This window comes from Chinchilla lanigera, unplaced genomic scaffold, assembly GCF_000276665.1.
Source record: "Chinchilla lanigera isolate Chin_1 unplaced genomic scaffold, ChiLan1.0 scaffold00004, whole genome shotgun sequence".
Classification (NCBI taxonomy): Eukaryota; Metazoa; Chordata; class Mammalia; order Rodentia; family Chinchillidae; genus Chinchilla; species Chinchilla lanigera.
Window position 1 is genome coordinate 3,734,963 of NW_004955405.1, and position 17,116 is coordinate 3,752,078.

The following is a 17,116-nucleotide window of genomic DNA, read 5'->3' on the forward strand; positions in this document are numbered from 1 at the left end:
GAAGCACAAGCTGTAAATTTCTAAGTGAAGATGCAATTTACCCAATCTTCAAGGTCTTTTTTTCCCTGAACGAGAAACTTTTGCTCTTTATGTCTAAAACTTGAAAAGAATGACATTCCAGTAAATTTCTACCACATTTTCAAACCTGGTATCATTTAAAAAAGACATTAACATGTATTTTAAAGGCATTTCATTTTAATGATTTAGCTGTTTGTTTTTTATGTAATTACCTTTGTCTTCAAATTTACCATACTGAGTACAAACTCATTCTATATTGATTTTGTTACTTGTTGCCAATATAGATTTGACAAAACATTCTGTTCCTCGTGTTATATGCTCTCCAAAACCAATTTAACATTTTAAGAATAGTAAACAACTACCACAAAGATTATCACAGTTTTTTTTTTTAAAAATGCAAAGTAAAAATGGAAATATTGGGAAAGAAACATTAAACTTTTTAAAAGGAAAAGAAGATAAGTTGTGGTAATGTCAATAAATTTCATTTCTATTTTTCATTTCAAGTGTAAAACCTAAGTGAGTTTGAAGATTTATGGTAGAAGCTCAAAAGCTGCTGTGATAAAATTAGTGTAGTACTGGTCCCCCCAAAAAAACAGAACTGAAGATCAATTGAACAGATTAGAAGATGCGGACACAACTAGAAGCACAGTCAGCCACCTTATCTTTGACAAAGGAGCTAAACATGTTCACTGGAAGAAAGATAATCTCTTTAATAAACTGTGCTGGAAAAACAGGCTGTCTACATGCTGAAAACTAAAACTAGACCTATGTATATCACCAAGTACTAAAGGAAAAATGAATCAAAGATCTACATATTGAAATAAAAACACTAAATCTACTGGAAGAGAAAGTTGGTAGAAATCTTGAAAACATAGGGGTAAGCAGAGACTTCATGAACAAACCCCAAACTATATAGGAAACATGTCAAAGAATCAACAGCTGGGGTCTCATCTTATTAAAAAGCGTCTGCACATCAAAAGAAATCACCAGCAGAGTGAAAAGACCAGCATAGTGGGAAAAAATTGAGCCAACTCTCCCTCAAAGGACTTATATCTAGGACCTATAAAGAACTGAAAAAAGTAAGACTCCTCAAATTCAAAGACCCAATCCAAAAATGGGCATCTGAGATGAACACACACTTTTCAGATAAAGAAATACAAATAATAAATACATGTATGAAAAACTGTACATATCATTGGTCATTCAAGAGATGCAAATTAAAACAACACTGAGAGTCCATCTCACCCTGGAAAGAATGGCTATCACCAAGAAATCAACCATATAACAAATGCTGAAGGGTCTGTGGAGAAAAAGTAACCTTTCCACACTGTTGGTGGGAATCTAGACTGGTACAACCACTATGGAAATCAGTGTGGATATTCCTCAGAAAATTAGGATTAGAGGTCCCATTCAACCCAGCTATTCCTCTTCTGGGTATTTTCCCAGACGAATTAAAATCACACCATAGTGATATATGTATACCCATGGTTTTTTCTTGTGTGTGTACCCATGTTTATAGCAGCACAATTTGTCATAGTGAAATCTTAGAAACAACACAAATGCCCATCAACTGAGGAATAGATAAAAAAGACATGTTTTTTTTTTAATATAATGGAGTACTACTCAGCTATAAAGAAGGATAAACTTGAGACTTTTATAAGGAGATGGATGCTACTTGAGACTGTACTCATTAGTGAAATAAATCAGACTTTCATGTGTAAACATAAAATCTCGCTAGTATAAGAAACTGTAAAAAAAGTAAATGAAATCCAAAATGTATAATACATATCATGAAATGGGAAGAAACTATTGAAAAGGAAAGAGAAACTGGACTGGTGGAAAGGAGAAAAGAAGGAAGGGAAATGGAAATACAAATAAATAAATAATAGCTAACATAGTTATACTACTAATTGCTATTAGTTTATTGAAAAGAAAGGTTTGTGTCTATATTGTTTGATCAATTTTTCATACCTATATCTTGTAATACTTTGAATATAACAATATGCAAGGTACTAACCACTGTTACTCTCCTACAATCTTGTTTTGAAATTTTGTACCATTGTTTTCATTGTTTTTTCTTTAAAATAAAACATTACATAAGTGAGATATCATGCTTAAAAGAAGATCACATCTAAATATTGATTTCATAAAACCAAGAAGTCTGTGGGTCACTGGCATTTGTTTCTTTTAATGCAATCTCATTATCTTAGCAAGGTTTTTCAGGGTCACATAGTTTGTACAAGTTTCTTTACTCACAATAAGACAATCTTTAACATCGATCCTTTTGATTAGCTGGTACTGGTGACTGTATTCATCTCAGGACCAAAGGCAACCTGCTGCCCTTGGTCATAACTGCCGTGGTAACTAGATGCAGGTGCAGCTTGAGAAACTACTTTGAGCTCTTGTACCCTGTTCTTTTAAAAATTTGAATTTAAAAACAATGGCTGACATTCACTAAGTGCTCATTCTATATCAGATGTACTTGTTCAGTCAATTGTTATTGAATCTTTAGTGGTTAGTATGTATTCATATGATTTATGCTTTATTGGTAAGCAAAAAAAGATCCAGAGAAATTTAGTAAGGTTCCTAAATCATACTGGTAAAAAGTATAAAAAGTGGAATTAAAGCCAAGCCCCTGTAATTTGAGAGTGCATACCTATCACCAGCCCACTAGAAATAACGTTTTATTTTACCATAACATTGCTGAATGGCTTTGTTCTCTCTTCCTCTTTGTATTACATATTTCAGAGATAGTCACAACGAGAGAAAAACATCATGGTAACTGGATTACATTTGTTTCATTTCACTATAACAAAACCTTCTCTCAAAAAACAGGCCATTATTTAAACAGGATATCAGACTGTAATTATTATACCTGGATGAACATGTTTTTGGTAAAAGTATCACTTAATCATCAATGTTCGCTGTTGGACACATCAATGATTGCATGGCCGTGTCACTTTCAATTCCCAGAGCTCTATGAGATCTTCCCATTAGGTTGATACGCAACAAACCCTTCTTCGGTGCATTGCACATTCAAGCCTTATTAGCAGTGTTGCCCAGGAGCCTAGATACAATCTTTAGTTCCTTAAATTATATTTTTATCAATTCTCTTTTGGTGGGTTTATTGATTATCTTAGTCCTTTCAGGTTGCTCTAACAAAATGCCCCACACAGGGCACTTAATAAGCAATAGAAACTTACTGTTCATGGTTCTGGAAGGTGGGAAGTCCAGGATCAGAGTGCCAACAGATTTGGTGTCTAGTGAGGGCCCATGCCCCTAGGTGGCTTTTTCTGCATGTCTACACAGTGGATGGTCAGGGAAACTCCATTATGCTTCATTTATACGGACAATAATTCCATTGACCTCTTTCTATTAGATAATGGGGTCTTATCCTTATGATATCATAGCCTCCCAAATGCCCTACCTCTTAATTTGCTCACTCTGGGGGCTAAATGTCAAACTAGGAGTTGGGCGGGGTGATGCATATTCATACTGTAGGCCACTTGGCTGTCCTTTTAGCTCAATTCAAAAACAAGAGCAAGGTTAATTGACGATAGCCTGTTTCCCCTGTGGTCTTTCCTGAAGGTCATTGTTTAGACCCTTCCTCCGCATTCCAGGGCACCTCGCCTTTCACCCAATTTATCAAATCAAATTGTCTCTTCAGATCTACCTTATTTTTATTCATGAAATATTTATTAAATACAGAGGCTGTACCAATAAAAATGATTTTAAAATGGTAGTTTTTGGAAGGATTTAAGAGTTAATGCATTTCTTTAGCAAAAGTTCTACTAGTTCAGGTGAAATAAATTCAAATTACATAAGAGTAGATGCTTATTTTAATTATGTTTTCTTTTAAATAAATATATTGTCTACATTTATTAATATTGGATGACTAAGATTTGATACAACTGTAAGAATCATATAGTTTATTATTCAGCATCTTTCAGTCATGTCCTTAATAATTGATTGACTGAATACAGGTTTTATTCTTCAACTGATTATGATCTTTACAAGTTATTGGAGTCAAACTATATATCAAGATCCTTTAGTTAAAAGAGTAGAACCTTTATATTAATACAGATTATAGTAAAATATGACTGTACTTTCAAATATGTAATTTAGATACATTTTTACTCTATGACTAGCGAAAGTCTTATGTAGGGAATAGAGAATTAATGATCACTGTTTACTTCGTAGGCATTTGTGGGGTGAAAATTGATTTAAAAAAGCTTTGAAATGAAACTTCCAAAGTTGTGAAAAATGTAATTATGTTAGTGTTACTGTGGATGAAATATTTCCTTGCAGTGGAACCACCCAGCTGCCGTCAATTATTTCATGGTCAGCCTCTGTGGGATGAGTGCAGGATGATGTGTCATAGTAGATGTCCTCAGGTGTAAACCATGATAGTGTTTCATGGAGGACAATGTCATTGTAAGGACTGGCATTTCTACAGATTGCTTCCTTGATGTATACCTGTGTGAAACCTAATTTCTTTCTCAAAGTGGTATGCCCTGCCTGTAAAACAGGAAAAAGAAACTTTCTACAGTAACAGTATTACATCAGAGCTTTCACTTTTCTTCTTTGGATAGTTGGGGTGGGGAGAGCAAAGCTGTTAACATTGATAAGGTATAAATATTTAATAATATATATGCACATTCAGAAGAAAATGATTTCGTTGTAAATAGATATGTCTTTCTTAGAAAGACTTACATTTAGACACATCAGGGAAAACATATCAAATTGTGCAAAATACCAGAACATTTTAAAAGAGATATATTACAAATAAAATCAATTCTACTATCTTCATTGCAAGTTTACAAGAATATACTGATTTTCAAATAGTGTCCAAAATCAACACAGAAACAGGAGAATAAAAATATGTTTAAAACCGTTTTCTCGTAGTAAACCAGAGGTGGGTAAAACCACCTTGAAGAAATAGAAAAATGTTCATACCAAGACGTAACCAATAAAATTAAGGTGTGTGGACCGGTACAAGGGTTACTGGTAATAGAAACGAGGGGGTGGAGAGGAAAACGACCCCTTCTTTTCTCCTTAAAGCCATCTGTCTAATCCCCTTCAGTGTGTGAAGAAACAAGCTCGAAAATGGAAACTGAGTTTTGCCTTAGATAGAGACTGATTTACAAGTGAACTAGGCCTAAAAACCCAGCTCTCAGCTTAGACCTGGGTCTCTGAACTACAGAGCTGGGACGTTTCCCCACGCTTTTCTCTGAAAACGGCAGTTCCTGGGTCATGGTAGCAGTAAAAGGAGTTGTTTTTTTTTAATGCTGATATCAGTGGTTTGAAAGATCGTCAGATGAGCTTGATATTTTGATTTTATACCTCCCCTTTGCGGAATCATCTGCGTATGTCAAGTGAATTACACTCAAAGAGCATTGGTGTCAGAGATTCAACTACAGAGCTTCGCCACTGTGCACAGTGCTACTTTAAAAACATTATGTAACGGAAAGAGCTCACATGACTCAGTGATAAGCTGCCTCTTGAAGAAGTGGTCACAGATTTTATGCTATACTTTTCAGGAATTACCTCCTGTCACTGCACAGTTGCTGCAGCAGGGGCCAAGTTAATTCTTTAATAATGCTTCTGACCTTACCCACTATTACATAGCAATGCAAGTACATGGACAGAAATAGAAAAAATGCTTCTGATACTATGTTAAAAATGTTATTAGTAAAATTAGAATATGATAACAAACTGCAGATGGCAACAGATTGCTTCCCATTAGAGAATAAGAAAAACATGCTATGAGGGGCTGGGGATCTAGCTCAGCGGCACAGCTCCTGTCTGGCAAGCTCAAGGTCGTGAGTTCAATTCCTGGTACCGAAAGAAAACCACAACCAAAAAAAAAAAAAAAGAAGAAGAAGAAGAAGAAGAAAATCATGCTATGTAGAATATGATTGTCATCCAATTGTGATAGTGGGGGTTGGCCTATGGATGGTAACTGTGATCTAGATCCTGCTGCCAACTGTATATCTTAATCCCATCCAAAAAGTAATCACTGATTAAGTCAAAAGTTGAAGAAGAAATTAAAATGGTCTTGCCATGGATTGAAAATAAAATGCTACACTAGAACAATCATATCAGGTTTGATAGGTTGCTATAAAATAAATAAAACAAATCACCATGTTAGCTCATTTTAAACTAAAACAAATTCCTCTGCCCAATTTGAAGTTATTTAAGGCATAAACCATTGAAAAATTATTTAGTGAAATAAAATTACAGGCATTTTTAAAGTGAATGTTTACAGACTAATAAAGGGAACAGACCACTTGATGTATTGCTCCTGCACAACCTTCCAAGAAGCACAGTTTCTCACAATGGATTGCATGTTTTAATATATCACATATCATGTTACATTGACCCTTGAAGAAATATTTACAGAAGCATTCTATAAGCCTAGCATATCTGAATTTTTTAATAAAGCATCTCATGGAGCTTATGCATGCTAATCCTATTACAAAGAGTGTCAGTTTCTTCAAATAGTCTGTATGGGGAATGCTAAGCAATGCTTTTGCTATAAAGGACAGAGTCCTCTCATTTTGCTCCTCTTGCTGCTGTTGACTCCATTTAGGAATCTTCTTTATCAGTAGGATTAGGCCAATTCTGTAAGAAAAAGACATCGAGTGATATGAAATAGCAGATAAGGCTAAGAGGACAGATGCGGTAATGTCTACATAGTACACAGGGGTTACCCTCACACTGTGTCCACTTGCAGATGAGACCGTAACCATGTTGTTTGTTTAGGTATCCATTCACTTATATACATTAATTGAGTGCCCACAGTAGTTCAGGCTCTATTCTAGGTTTTGAGAATAAAGCATTATGAAAACAGACAAAGCTAACAATGTTGTGTAGGTTATGTTAAAATGAAAAGAGTAAAATTAAACAAATAGGTATGCAACATAAAGTCAGATGAAAAGTCATGCGTGGTGGCACGTGCCTGTAATCCCAGCACTGGGGAGGCTGAGGCAGGAGGCTTGCTATGAGTTCAAGGCTAGCCAGGGATACACAAACAGTTCTTGTCTCAAAAAAAAAAAAAAAAAAAAAATTAGTCGGATGGTAACTAAGAAGGAAAAGATCTAGTAAGGTCAATAGACAAGGATGCTACTAAGAGAGGGGCTGGAGGAACAGAGGACTAACAGGAGGTAAGAAGATGGAAATCTGTCTTGGTAAACATCATTCTAAGCAAAGTAGATAGAAAAGTGACTGCAGACCAGTGTGGCCAAATCGGGGGTGCACTCTGACAATGGCGGGAGACTATGTCAGAGTCCTGGCCAGATAGGAGCTTCTGCAGGGCCTACAAGCGTGCGAAGAAAGTTCCCCTGAGGAGCTTGTTAGTATATGTGCAGTACAGAACGTTCATACTCCTGGTGGGGAGCTGGTGCATGACACAGCACATCTCAGTTCCCTTTCCACCCACTTCCCCTTCCTTCTTTCCCCTCACCCATCCTTGACCCTCCTTATGTACTAGTTTAAAGTGTTTGCGCTCCTTATGAGGAGTGGTGTGTGGACACAGTGCATCTCTACTCCTCTTTTATCTCTTTTCCCTTCTTCCTTCCAACTCCCTCTATCTCTTGACCTCATGGAGAAGGATCTGTCTCCCTATTTCACACTGTCTACATTTTATTTTGCTCTTTATCTTTACACTAAGTTTCTCATATAAGAAAAATACTGTTATATGTGAGCATATGTGCCTGGTATATTTCACTAAACTTTGTAGTTTCAATGTGCATTCATTTCCCTACAAATTACTAAAGTTTATCTTCATTATGGCAGAGTAGTACTCCACGATGTACAAATACCACGTGTTCTGCATTCATTCACCTACTGGTGGACCTATGGTCTGCTTCCAAGATTCAGCTATTATCAAGTGTGCTGCTATAAACATGGGTGTGAATGGATCACTGCAATAGGATGTCTCTGACTCTTTGGGGCAGATAGGTAGAAGAATAACTAGGTCAAATGGAATTTCTAATGTTAGTTTTATTTTTTGAGAAATCTCCACACCAATTTTCATAGTGGTTGTAGGAGGCTACACTTCCAGCAGCAGTGCAGAAGGGCTCCTCTCCCCTACAAAGCCCCAGCACTTGTTATTTGACTTCTTGATGGTGACATTATTTACAGGCTAATGTAGAATGTCAGTGCTGCTTTAATTTGCATTTCTGTAATGGGCAGGTATGTCAAGTATTTCTTCATGTATTTATTGCCTATTTGGACTCCTTTTATGAGCTATGTATTCATTTCATTTGCCCATTTTTTGATTAGCTCTTTTATCTTGGGTGTCTAACTTTTTTGAGTTCTTTATATACTCTAGATATGAGTCCTAATTCTGAGACATCACTGGGAAAATTTTTCCCATTGTCTAGGTTGACTTTTTACTCTGTTGGTTGTTTTTATTTTTTTGTTTTGCAGAAGGTTTTTAATTTAATATGATCCCATTTGTTGATTCCCAGAACTGTTTCCTGTGCAACTGGGTTTCTATTCAGAAAGTTGCTGCCTATATCTATGATTTGAAAAGTTTTACCTATCTTGTCTTCCAGCAGGTTAAGTGTTTCTGGTTTAATATTTAGTTGTTTAACCCATTTTGGTTTTAGTTTGGTACACAATATGGGTCTAGATTTAGTTCTCTGGATGTGCATAGCTGGTTTTCTCAACACCATTTATTAAAGAGGTTGTTTTTCCTTCAGTGGGCGGTTTTGGCCATTTTATAAAGATCAAATAATTGAAAGTGTTTAGGAGTTGTTTCTGAGTCCTCTATTCTGTTCTATTGATTGTCATATCTGTTTTTTTGTGCCAGTACCATGTTGTTTGTATCATATGAGCTTTGTAATATAACTTCAAGTCTGGTATTTATGATGCCTCATGCTTTGATCTTTTTATCCAGGGTTGCTTTTGCTATTCTTGGTCTCTTCTGGTTCCATATGATTTTTAGAACTGTTTTCTCCACTTATGTGAAAAATGCTGTTGCAATTTTGACTGTGATTATGTTAAGTCTGTGTATCAATTTTGTAAGTATGGCCATTTTGACTACATTGCTTTAGCCTATCCAAGAGCAAGGATATATCTTTCCATTTTTTGATGTCTTCTTCAGTTTCCTTTTTCAGAGTCTTCATTGTAGAGGTTTTTCACTTCTTCAATTAATTTAATTCCTAAGTATTTAATTTTTCTTGGTGCTACTGTGAGTGGTGTTTCCCTAATTTCTTTCTAGATGGATTTATTAGTATTGTACAGAAATGCTGTTGATTTTTGTGAGTTGATTTTGTATTCTGCTACTTTACTGAATTTGATTATTAATTCTAAGAATCTTTTGTTGGACTCATCTTTTATGTAAATGGTAATGTTTTCTGAAAATAATGGTAAACTGACTACTTCCTTTCCTATACATATCTCTTTTATTTATTTTTCTTCCCTAATTGTTCTTGTTAATGTTTGAAATACTACATCAAACAGGAGCTGTGGTAGTGGACATCCTTGTCTTATTCCTAATTTTAGAAGGTATGCTTTCATTTTTTCCTCCATTTAATATGATGTTTCCAGGAGGTTTGTCATAAATGGCTTTTATAAGATTAAGGTAAGATCCTTCTATAACTATTTTTTCACAGTTTTAATCATTAAAGGATTAACATCCTTTTTTTAATTTTAAAATGCCTAGCCATGGTTTTCCTGGGCAAACTAAAAGCATAGTTCAAAAAAGTTACAAATTTTTATTTAATTGTAAAAAACTGCATCTGCATGCTTTCTTTCTCAGATCAGGTAGAAGATAAGAATAGATGTTGCTACTGTATCTACTCAGCTTTGCAGTGGTGTTCCCTGCCTATGCAATAAGACTGAAAAAAAAAGAAATGTCATGTGAAACAGAAAGAAATAAAATTGCTTCTATTTGGTGAAAGCATAATTTTCTATATATAAAATGCTTCATACTCTACAAAAGTGGAAAATAGAAGAAGTAACTTTATCAAGGCCTTATGGAACAAGCGAAAGATACAAAAATTGATGTTTTTCTGTATGCTAACAATAACATATTAAAAACTAGAAGTGTCATTTACAATAGGATATAAAAGCATAAAATAATTATGAATAAATTTGAAAAAGGAAATGCAAAATCTACACATTGAATGCTACAAATTTTGCTAAGGGAAACTTACAAAAACTAAATTGATGAAAATACTATGAAGGTACAATGCTTTTGAATTCAAAGACAGTACTGTTAATATGTCAGAAATTTCTCTTCACATAAGCACATAGGATGCTGAAGGAATAATCTAGTGTATAAATGTAATGATGGTCAGAGAATATGGAATAAAGAGAAGATGTAGTGGCAAGGTATAGAAGATAGAACTGAACATGAAAAAGTAAATTTCACCAAGATAATTAAGAATTTTATATCCCATGGTTAGAATTTGGGCTTCTCTTACAGAAGTTTTCAGCCCTTGGCTGTTTTATCTGTTTTGAATTTTGAAGTAGTTATAGATTCACAGAAAAAAATTCCCTTTTATTCTTCAAACAACTTCCCTAATGTTAACTCCTTACATGGACGTAGAAAAATTACCAAGAACGGGTAAATTAATATCAGCATAGTATAATTATGAGAACTTCATATGTTGTTCAGTTTACCAACTACATTACTTGTAAGTTTATTTCTGTTCCCAGCTTTGTCTAGGATCTCACACTGCATTGAGCTGCCCTTTCTCTTCAGACACTGACAGGTGATAATAGTTCAGTGGTCTAGTCTTTTGTTGATGATCTTTAAATATGGGAATGATTTAATGAGATTTAAGAGGAAATGTTCTTGTTTACAATGTGGATGATTAGAGAAAGATTAAGCAAATGGCTGAGAATCACATGAACTTGGGAAATTTTATCAGTTGTCTTAGGGGCAGGTTAGCTGAATGAAGGAATTGGCCTTGAATATGTCAAGGAGAGGATAGTTTTGACAAATATTTAGAAGGTAGAATTGACAGCACATATTTACCAAGATGGCATGGAGAAGCAAAAGGAATAAGAGAGAGGATGCACGTGAAAATGCCTTCTGAGTTTGGGCAGTGGTGTTCTGCATAGATGCTCATAATTGAGAAAGAGAGGTGATTTATTTGTCCTTTTCATGATCTCTTTCTCTTACACAAACACAAACACGTCCTCAATATCTTTCTATCTTTACTTTTAATTCTGGGGATGGAACCCCAGGGTACTCTACCACTGAGCTCCATTCCTAACACTTTTTTACTTTTTATTTAGAGACAAGTTCTAAATTCCCCAGTCTGGACTAGAACTTGCAATACTCCTGCTTCAGCTTTCCAAAGTGGTGGAGTTATAAGCATGCACCTCCATGCCTAGCTTATTCACTGTGCATTGTACAGCTACCTTGTTCACATTTCTATAGGACATAATTTGATGAAATAAAATATTCTGCTACTCATTTTAAAGAATCAGCTCTAAATGTAATAAGTTCCCTATTATAGATAAGCATAAGTTTATTCTTTTGGAAATTTATTTAACTGATATATAAAAACATAAAAGTTGTATATAATGTGCTACCCTGTAATATTTTGATACATGTATGCATTGCATAGTGCTTATTGCTTAGACATATCTACCTCCAACATTTTATCATTTCTTTATGCTCAAACTTTTCAGAATCTTTTGCCCTACCTTTTAAGAACAGTAATTTTAATACCCAGAATCTCTATAAAATGATGAAAAATAATTCCAAGATAAAAATATAATATGGTTTTGATTATCATTCTTATCACAATTGTGTTTAATCTTCACTCTTCTCTATTTGTGATTATGAAGATAGAATTGTATCAAATATAACATTCTGCACTCATCTAGTTCCCAAAAGTCCAGTTGCTATATGTCCCACCAGGTGACCATCAGACATGTGGCTGGGAATGGGAGGCTCTGGTTTCAGAAAAACTGATCATTCATTCAGACTGTGGGCTCGCTGAAGAAGGTTTTCCTAAACTTATTATGAAGCAAAACCTTACAGATAGAAACCTTGCTGCATAATAATTTTTAATTTTCTGAAAACTCCATAAATTGAAAAAAAATTAACATAAAAGAAGACTTAAGTTAGACACTTAACACATAAGTAACAGATAAAGGATGATACTAAAATACATATGCAAGTTCTTCAGATACATTCTTTCTGTAATGATTCTTTCAAAATTGATAAGAACAAGTGCTTGTTGATTAATTTTTACTTTATGATTTGAAAAGGAAGTTGATTTTCATCATGCCTTGTGAAGGACTGCAATATGTTTTAAATAACATTTTTGCCTGTTTTTAGACTACCAGCCCAAAGCAAAAATTAGTGTTTTGAGGACACCTAAAATGTTTTGAGATACCATGTATGTACATGAGGGGATAAAGTAAAAAAATCTTTGAAGTTTTTTAAGATGTGAAATTTTAATATAGTATTGTTACTGTAAGCAGACAAAAGTCTCTACTAAGAATAAGAAATAGCTACCAAATAAGTAAATAAAGACCTGAAATGACTTGTATGATTGGAAGAAAAAGCCGATTTGAAATTGTGTATATAATTGGTATCCAGAGAGTGTTGGGCGTAGGATACTGCGAGAAGCGACTTTCACGTTCAGTATTTCTCACTCTGTTAGTCTGTTTGTGTTTTTCACCTGAATACTGGAGAGTGATTACAAAGAACAGGGATCTACTTCTCACAGCTCCGGTGGCGGGGGAAGTGCAAATCAAGGCAACAGCATGAGAGTATTCCCACTTTAGCATCCAATGGTGGGAAGGAAGTGAGCAGGTTAGAGCGTGGCAGGAGGAGGCCAATCCACCCTTCCTCAAAGAACCCACTTTCATCATAGCAGCCCTAACTCACGCACGATCAGCGCATGCCCAGGGCCCAACACGTTCCCTCAGGCTCCACTACCAGGAGGATGGGGTCCCAGCACATTGGCCTGGGGGGGTGCGCTCACACCCTTAAAATACATAGACGGACTGTACTGCAGTCATGTTAAGTAAGAGCTTCAGGAGAACTTATAGCAAGACAATGCGGTCACTATAAAATGTCAGAAAGAATATCACAGGGAATATTTATATTCAGGAAGAATGGTGATAGCTTGAAGTATTTCACTGAATTCTCATTGAGTATTCACTAACAGGTAATCAGCCCATTTCTAAACTTTTATAGTTTAGTTTTATATTTAATCTCATTTTGGTTTAATGAGAAAAAGAAATTTTAAATTGCTTAGCTGCAGCAATGAGGAAGACAGAGTATGTAAACATCATTTTCTGAAATTATAACTAACTTCTTTTCCACAAGTACCAAATGACCAAAAAGAGTAAAAATTTTCTGATTGCTAATGCTATAAAAAAAGGTGTGCTTCTGGCAATTAGTATAAGGGCAGACTCCAAACACGTTTGATAGTGCTAAAATCTTAACAGCTGGAGTCACAAAACCAGCAACATGTTCAATGTGGTCTGTTTGTATGAGTGTGGAGTGTGTACATGCATACATAATATAAACAAATCTCAGAACTTAAAATAATGGTGGGAAAGAAATATGCCCTGGAGAAGTCCTTGACTTGGATTCTTTCAATTGAAATAGTAGTAGAAACACACACAAACACCCACTGATCTTCCTAGTTCAATTCTCACACTATCTAATGCACTGAGGTATGCATTTCATGGAGTTAAAACTTTACCCTATCCACACTGATTCAGGCTTTTAACAATCAAGTCACGAAATTCATGCAGAAGAAAGGCTGCCTGACTAAACCTTGCCTTTCAGAGCCCTTTATTTTCTGAGATTTCTCTTTAGCTGTCATGAGCTATGGTCTGTCTTACCCTAACTTTCACCAAGGCCCTGAGAAGGGCTGAGAGCAAGAGAAAATCAGTGAGTATCTTCCATGCTTCAGCCAATACTTCATAATGGTAAAACAAGGCAAACCCGGCAGCAATAATGACCAAAAAGGGGAAATGACAGGTTGCTGTTCAGACCCTGTTCAGACCCTGCTGTTGAGATTGTGGTTTGGGTCAGCTTTGTCCATTCCATGTTAGATGTGTGAGCTCTTTCTTGCCTCTTAAGTGGGACTACCACTTTTTTCATAAAACCTAAGCATATCTGAGGTTTTCCCTATAGAAAACTCTTAATTTTTCATTTATTTTATTTTTATTTTCTGGCATGCAAAATATCAAGGTTGCAAATCAAGTGTTCTCCATTCCTTGGCTTCTATGGTGAAAAGGATTTGGGGACATAGGATGGGGATCTGACTCTTCAGCTCCTTCCCCTTTAAAGGGGGCTGTACAATTTCTTGCAAACCGTGGGCAGCTCTATAACACACACCTATAGCAGCACATCTTTATTTTCAAGAATTATGTAAAAAATCTGCAATAAGTCTTAAATCTGAGACTGTTGCACTAGAGCGCCTAAAACTTAGAATTAAATATGAATAAATTATAATACTTGAACTTGTTTTGCTTTTTTTGGTACCAGGAATCAAACTGAGGACCTTGTGCTTGCCAGGCAGGCACTTAGGCCGCTGAGCTATATCCCTGGCCCGCTGAGCGGTTCCTTCGATGATGCACCCGAGCTTCTTAAGTAGATATAATTTTGCATTGATTCATTCTGAATTTACTTTTGCATTTATTTCTGACCTCTTCTCTCCAAACAGCGGCATTCTGAGATATCACCTATTAACGATTTTTTCCAATATATACTGTCTTTATCTTTAATTATAATGTATACTTTATATAACCTTAAATATGTTTGAAACTACATTCTTCAAACATAGGATAATTAAAACTGAAGTCATGTCAGGTAATATAAACTAGAAATTATTCATCTAGAAACAGAATGTGGTAGCTACTAAAATGTAATGTTTGTCTGACACTGATTTTTCTGAGTCAAAGAAGAAAACAAAAAATATTTTTGTTTCTCCATTTTATTGAAAAAGAAAGTGTCACTGAATATTTAGAGACAATGGCGGCTCCATTATTGGGGACCAAAAATGGTTCCACCCCTCCATCTCCTCTCCATTCCACCACCAGTTTGTGTATTATCTACCTTTTGAAAACCTGTATTGTATACTGAGTAAAGAATTGTTTTCTCCGGATGATAAATTGCTAAGTACAAAAGTTCATCAGCCATTAGTTGAATGTCCTGTGAGAAACAAATAACAGAACCTGCAGGGTCTCTAATCGTTACAACAATATGACCAGATTCACGCACTTCTGCCTGCTTTGCAGATGGTACACCTGCATGGGGAGAAGCTGAGGAACTTGCGCAGTCACATAGCTAATGAGGACAGAATTCTTGAAGTGAATCCTACAGCTTTTTGTAATTTGATGATTTACTCATACAGAATGTTCTTCTTTTTCCTTGAAAAAATAATGCGCATCGGTGAGCAACTGGTCTGAAGGTTTTTATCCACTGCTCTCCAAAAAGAGGAATATACAAACCCCTCTGACTTCGGAATGTTACTCTGCTCTCTTGCAGCCTGTGAACTTATGAACCAAGGTATCTTGGCCCTGGTTAGCTCCATCGGCTGCACATCAGCTGGGTCCCTCCAGTCTCTGGCAGATGCGATGCACATCCCACATCTCTTCATTCAGCGCTCAACAGCGGGAACCCCCAGGAGCGGCTGCGGACTCACCCGGAGCAGCAGGAACGAGGACTACACACTCTCTGTCCGGCCCCCTGTCTACTTGAATGACGTGATCCTCAGAGTGGTCACCGAGTATGCCTGGCAGAAATTCATTATATTCTATGACAGTGAATATGGTAAGTCCTAATTCTGTATGTGTTGTATAAGCTGATTTCAGCATGAGAAGCAACGTCTTTAAATCCCGAAAAATTTCAAGATTACTCGAAAAATTTCAATATACCAGAAAACCTGTATGTTTTTTTGTTGTCATATTCCTACAAACCTAAAAAGAGCAGCAACCAAACATTTTGCTACCACCATGAAGTTCATCCCTTTGTATTAAATATCTGTGAGGTCAGATTTTAAAATAAAATCTTTACCTATTATTCAGTTGAAAAATATTTCTAAGTGAGTCTGCCTTCAGAATATCTGGATTTTTGAAATAATAGGAAGTCACAAAGACAACATTCTGTTTCCTTTCATAGAAATGTGAACTCTTTATGATAGTGACACATCACTTTTGATGGGTTCTAGAGCATTGAAGAAAGATAACCTGTGCTTGCTTATTAATGAAAAACGCTGACAATTCTGCTTCCATTGCTGTCTAAATTTAAATATCTACTCAATATTTCAGTTGTTTGAGTCACTGAAATTCTATTACTTTATTATTAGCACTGCACATTGGCTTGAGTATGAAATTTTGCAATGATACAAGGTGGCATTAAAAACAAGCTTTTTAACCCTCCAAGATGAAGCACAAAGCATTGTTCCTAAACTCACCACAATTTGAGGAGAAACACTTTTTTCTCAGTATATTTACTTTTATGATATTAAGCGTGCAGGTAAAAAATGGTATGATTTCATTAAGGTTTTTCATGAATTTCCTTGTTTCATAGCGATCCCAAAGATTTTCAAATACAGTTTCCCTTATTTTCATAAGTAGTGGGGAGAAGTAGAATAAAGATCAGTGTGATCCATGTGGAAGATACACACTCTGCATGAAGTAGGCTGCCGTGAGAGCTGGCGTATCAGGGGTTGGTGGAAGAATTTTCCCATAGTCAAGGAATGTGGAAAAGTTAAGAGTTCGATTCACTGTGAGAAAGCAGTAGGTGACTTCTGAGTGAAGACTGCACTGTCATGGTGAGAGACTGGCTCTTTTTTAACTGTTGGTGTGTCTTTGCCACACACAGTAATTACGTTCACATATTACATGCAAATCAGTTTCCTTCCGTTCCACCCTCCCCCTCTGCACATGCCCTCGCATCGCCACAAAGCCTACCTCCCTGTTTCCTACCATCTCTCTTTTATTTTGCTCTTCAAATTATTTATATTTTGTGTTTCTCAGATACTTGTCTTTCTATGTTTGATTTATTTCACTTAGCCATATGGTCCCCAAATCCATTCTTTTTCCTATATAAGACTCCAATTTATCCTTCTTTATGGCTAAGTCGTATTCTATTGTGTGT

At 35.8% G+C, this 17,116-nt stretch overlaps 1 protein-coding gene across 1 annotated transcript in view; it reads left to right on the plus strand.

Annotated features, from left to right (window-relative positions):
• Positions 1–17,116, plus strand: part of Grid2 (glutamate receptor, ionotropic, delta 2) — a 1,119,457-nt gene that overhangs the window by 443,170 nt on the left and 659,171 nt on the right. The window contains exon 5 of the mRNA XM_005374673.1: positions 15,503–15,787. Within this exon, the coding sequence (XP_005374730.1) occupies positions 15,503–15,787 (285 nt within the window). The remainder of the gene's footprint in view (positions 1–15,502; positions 15,788–17,116) is intronic.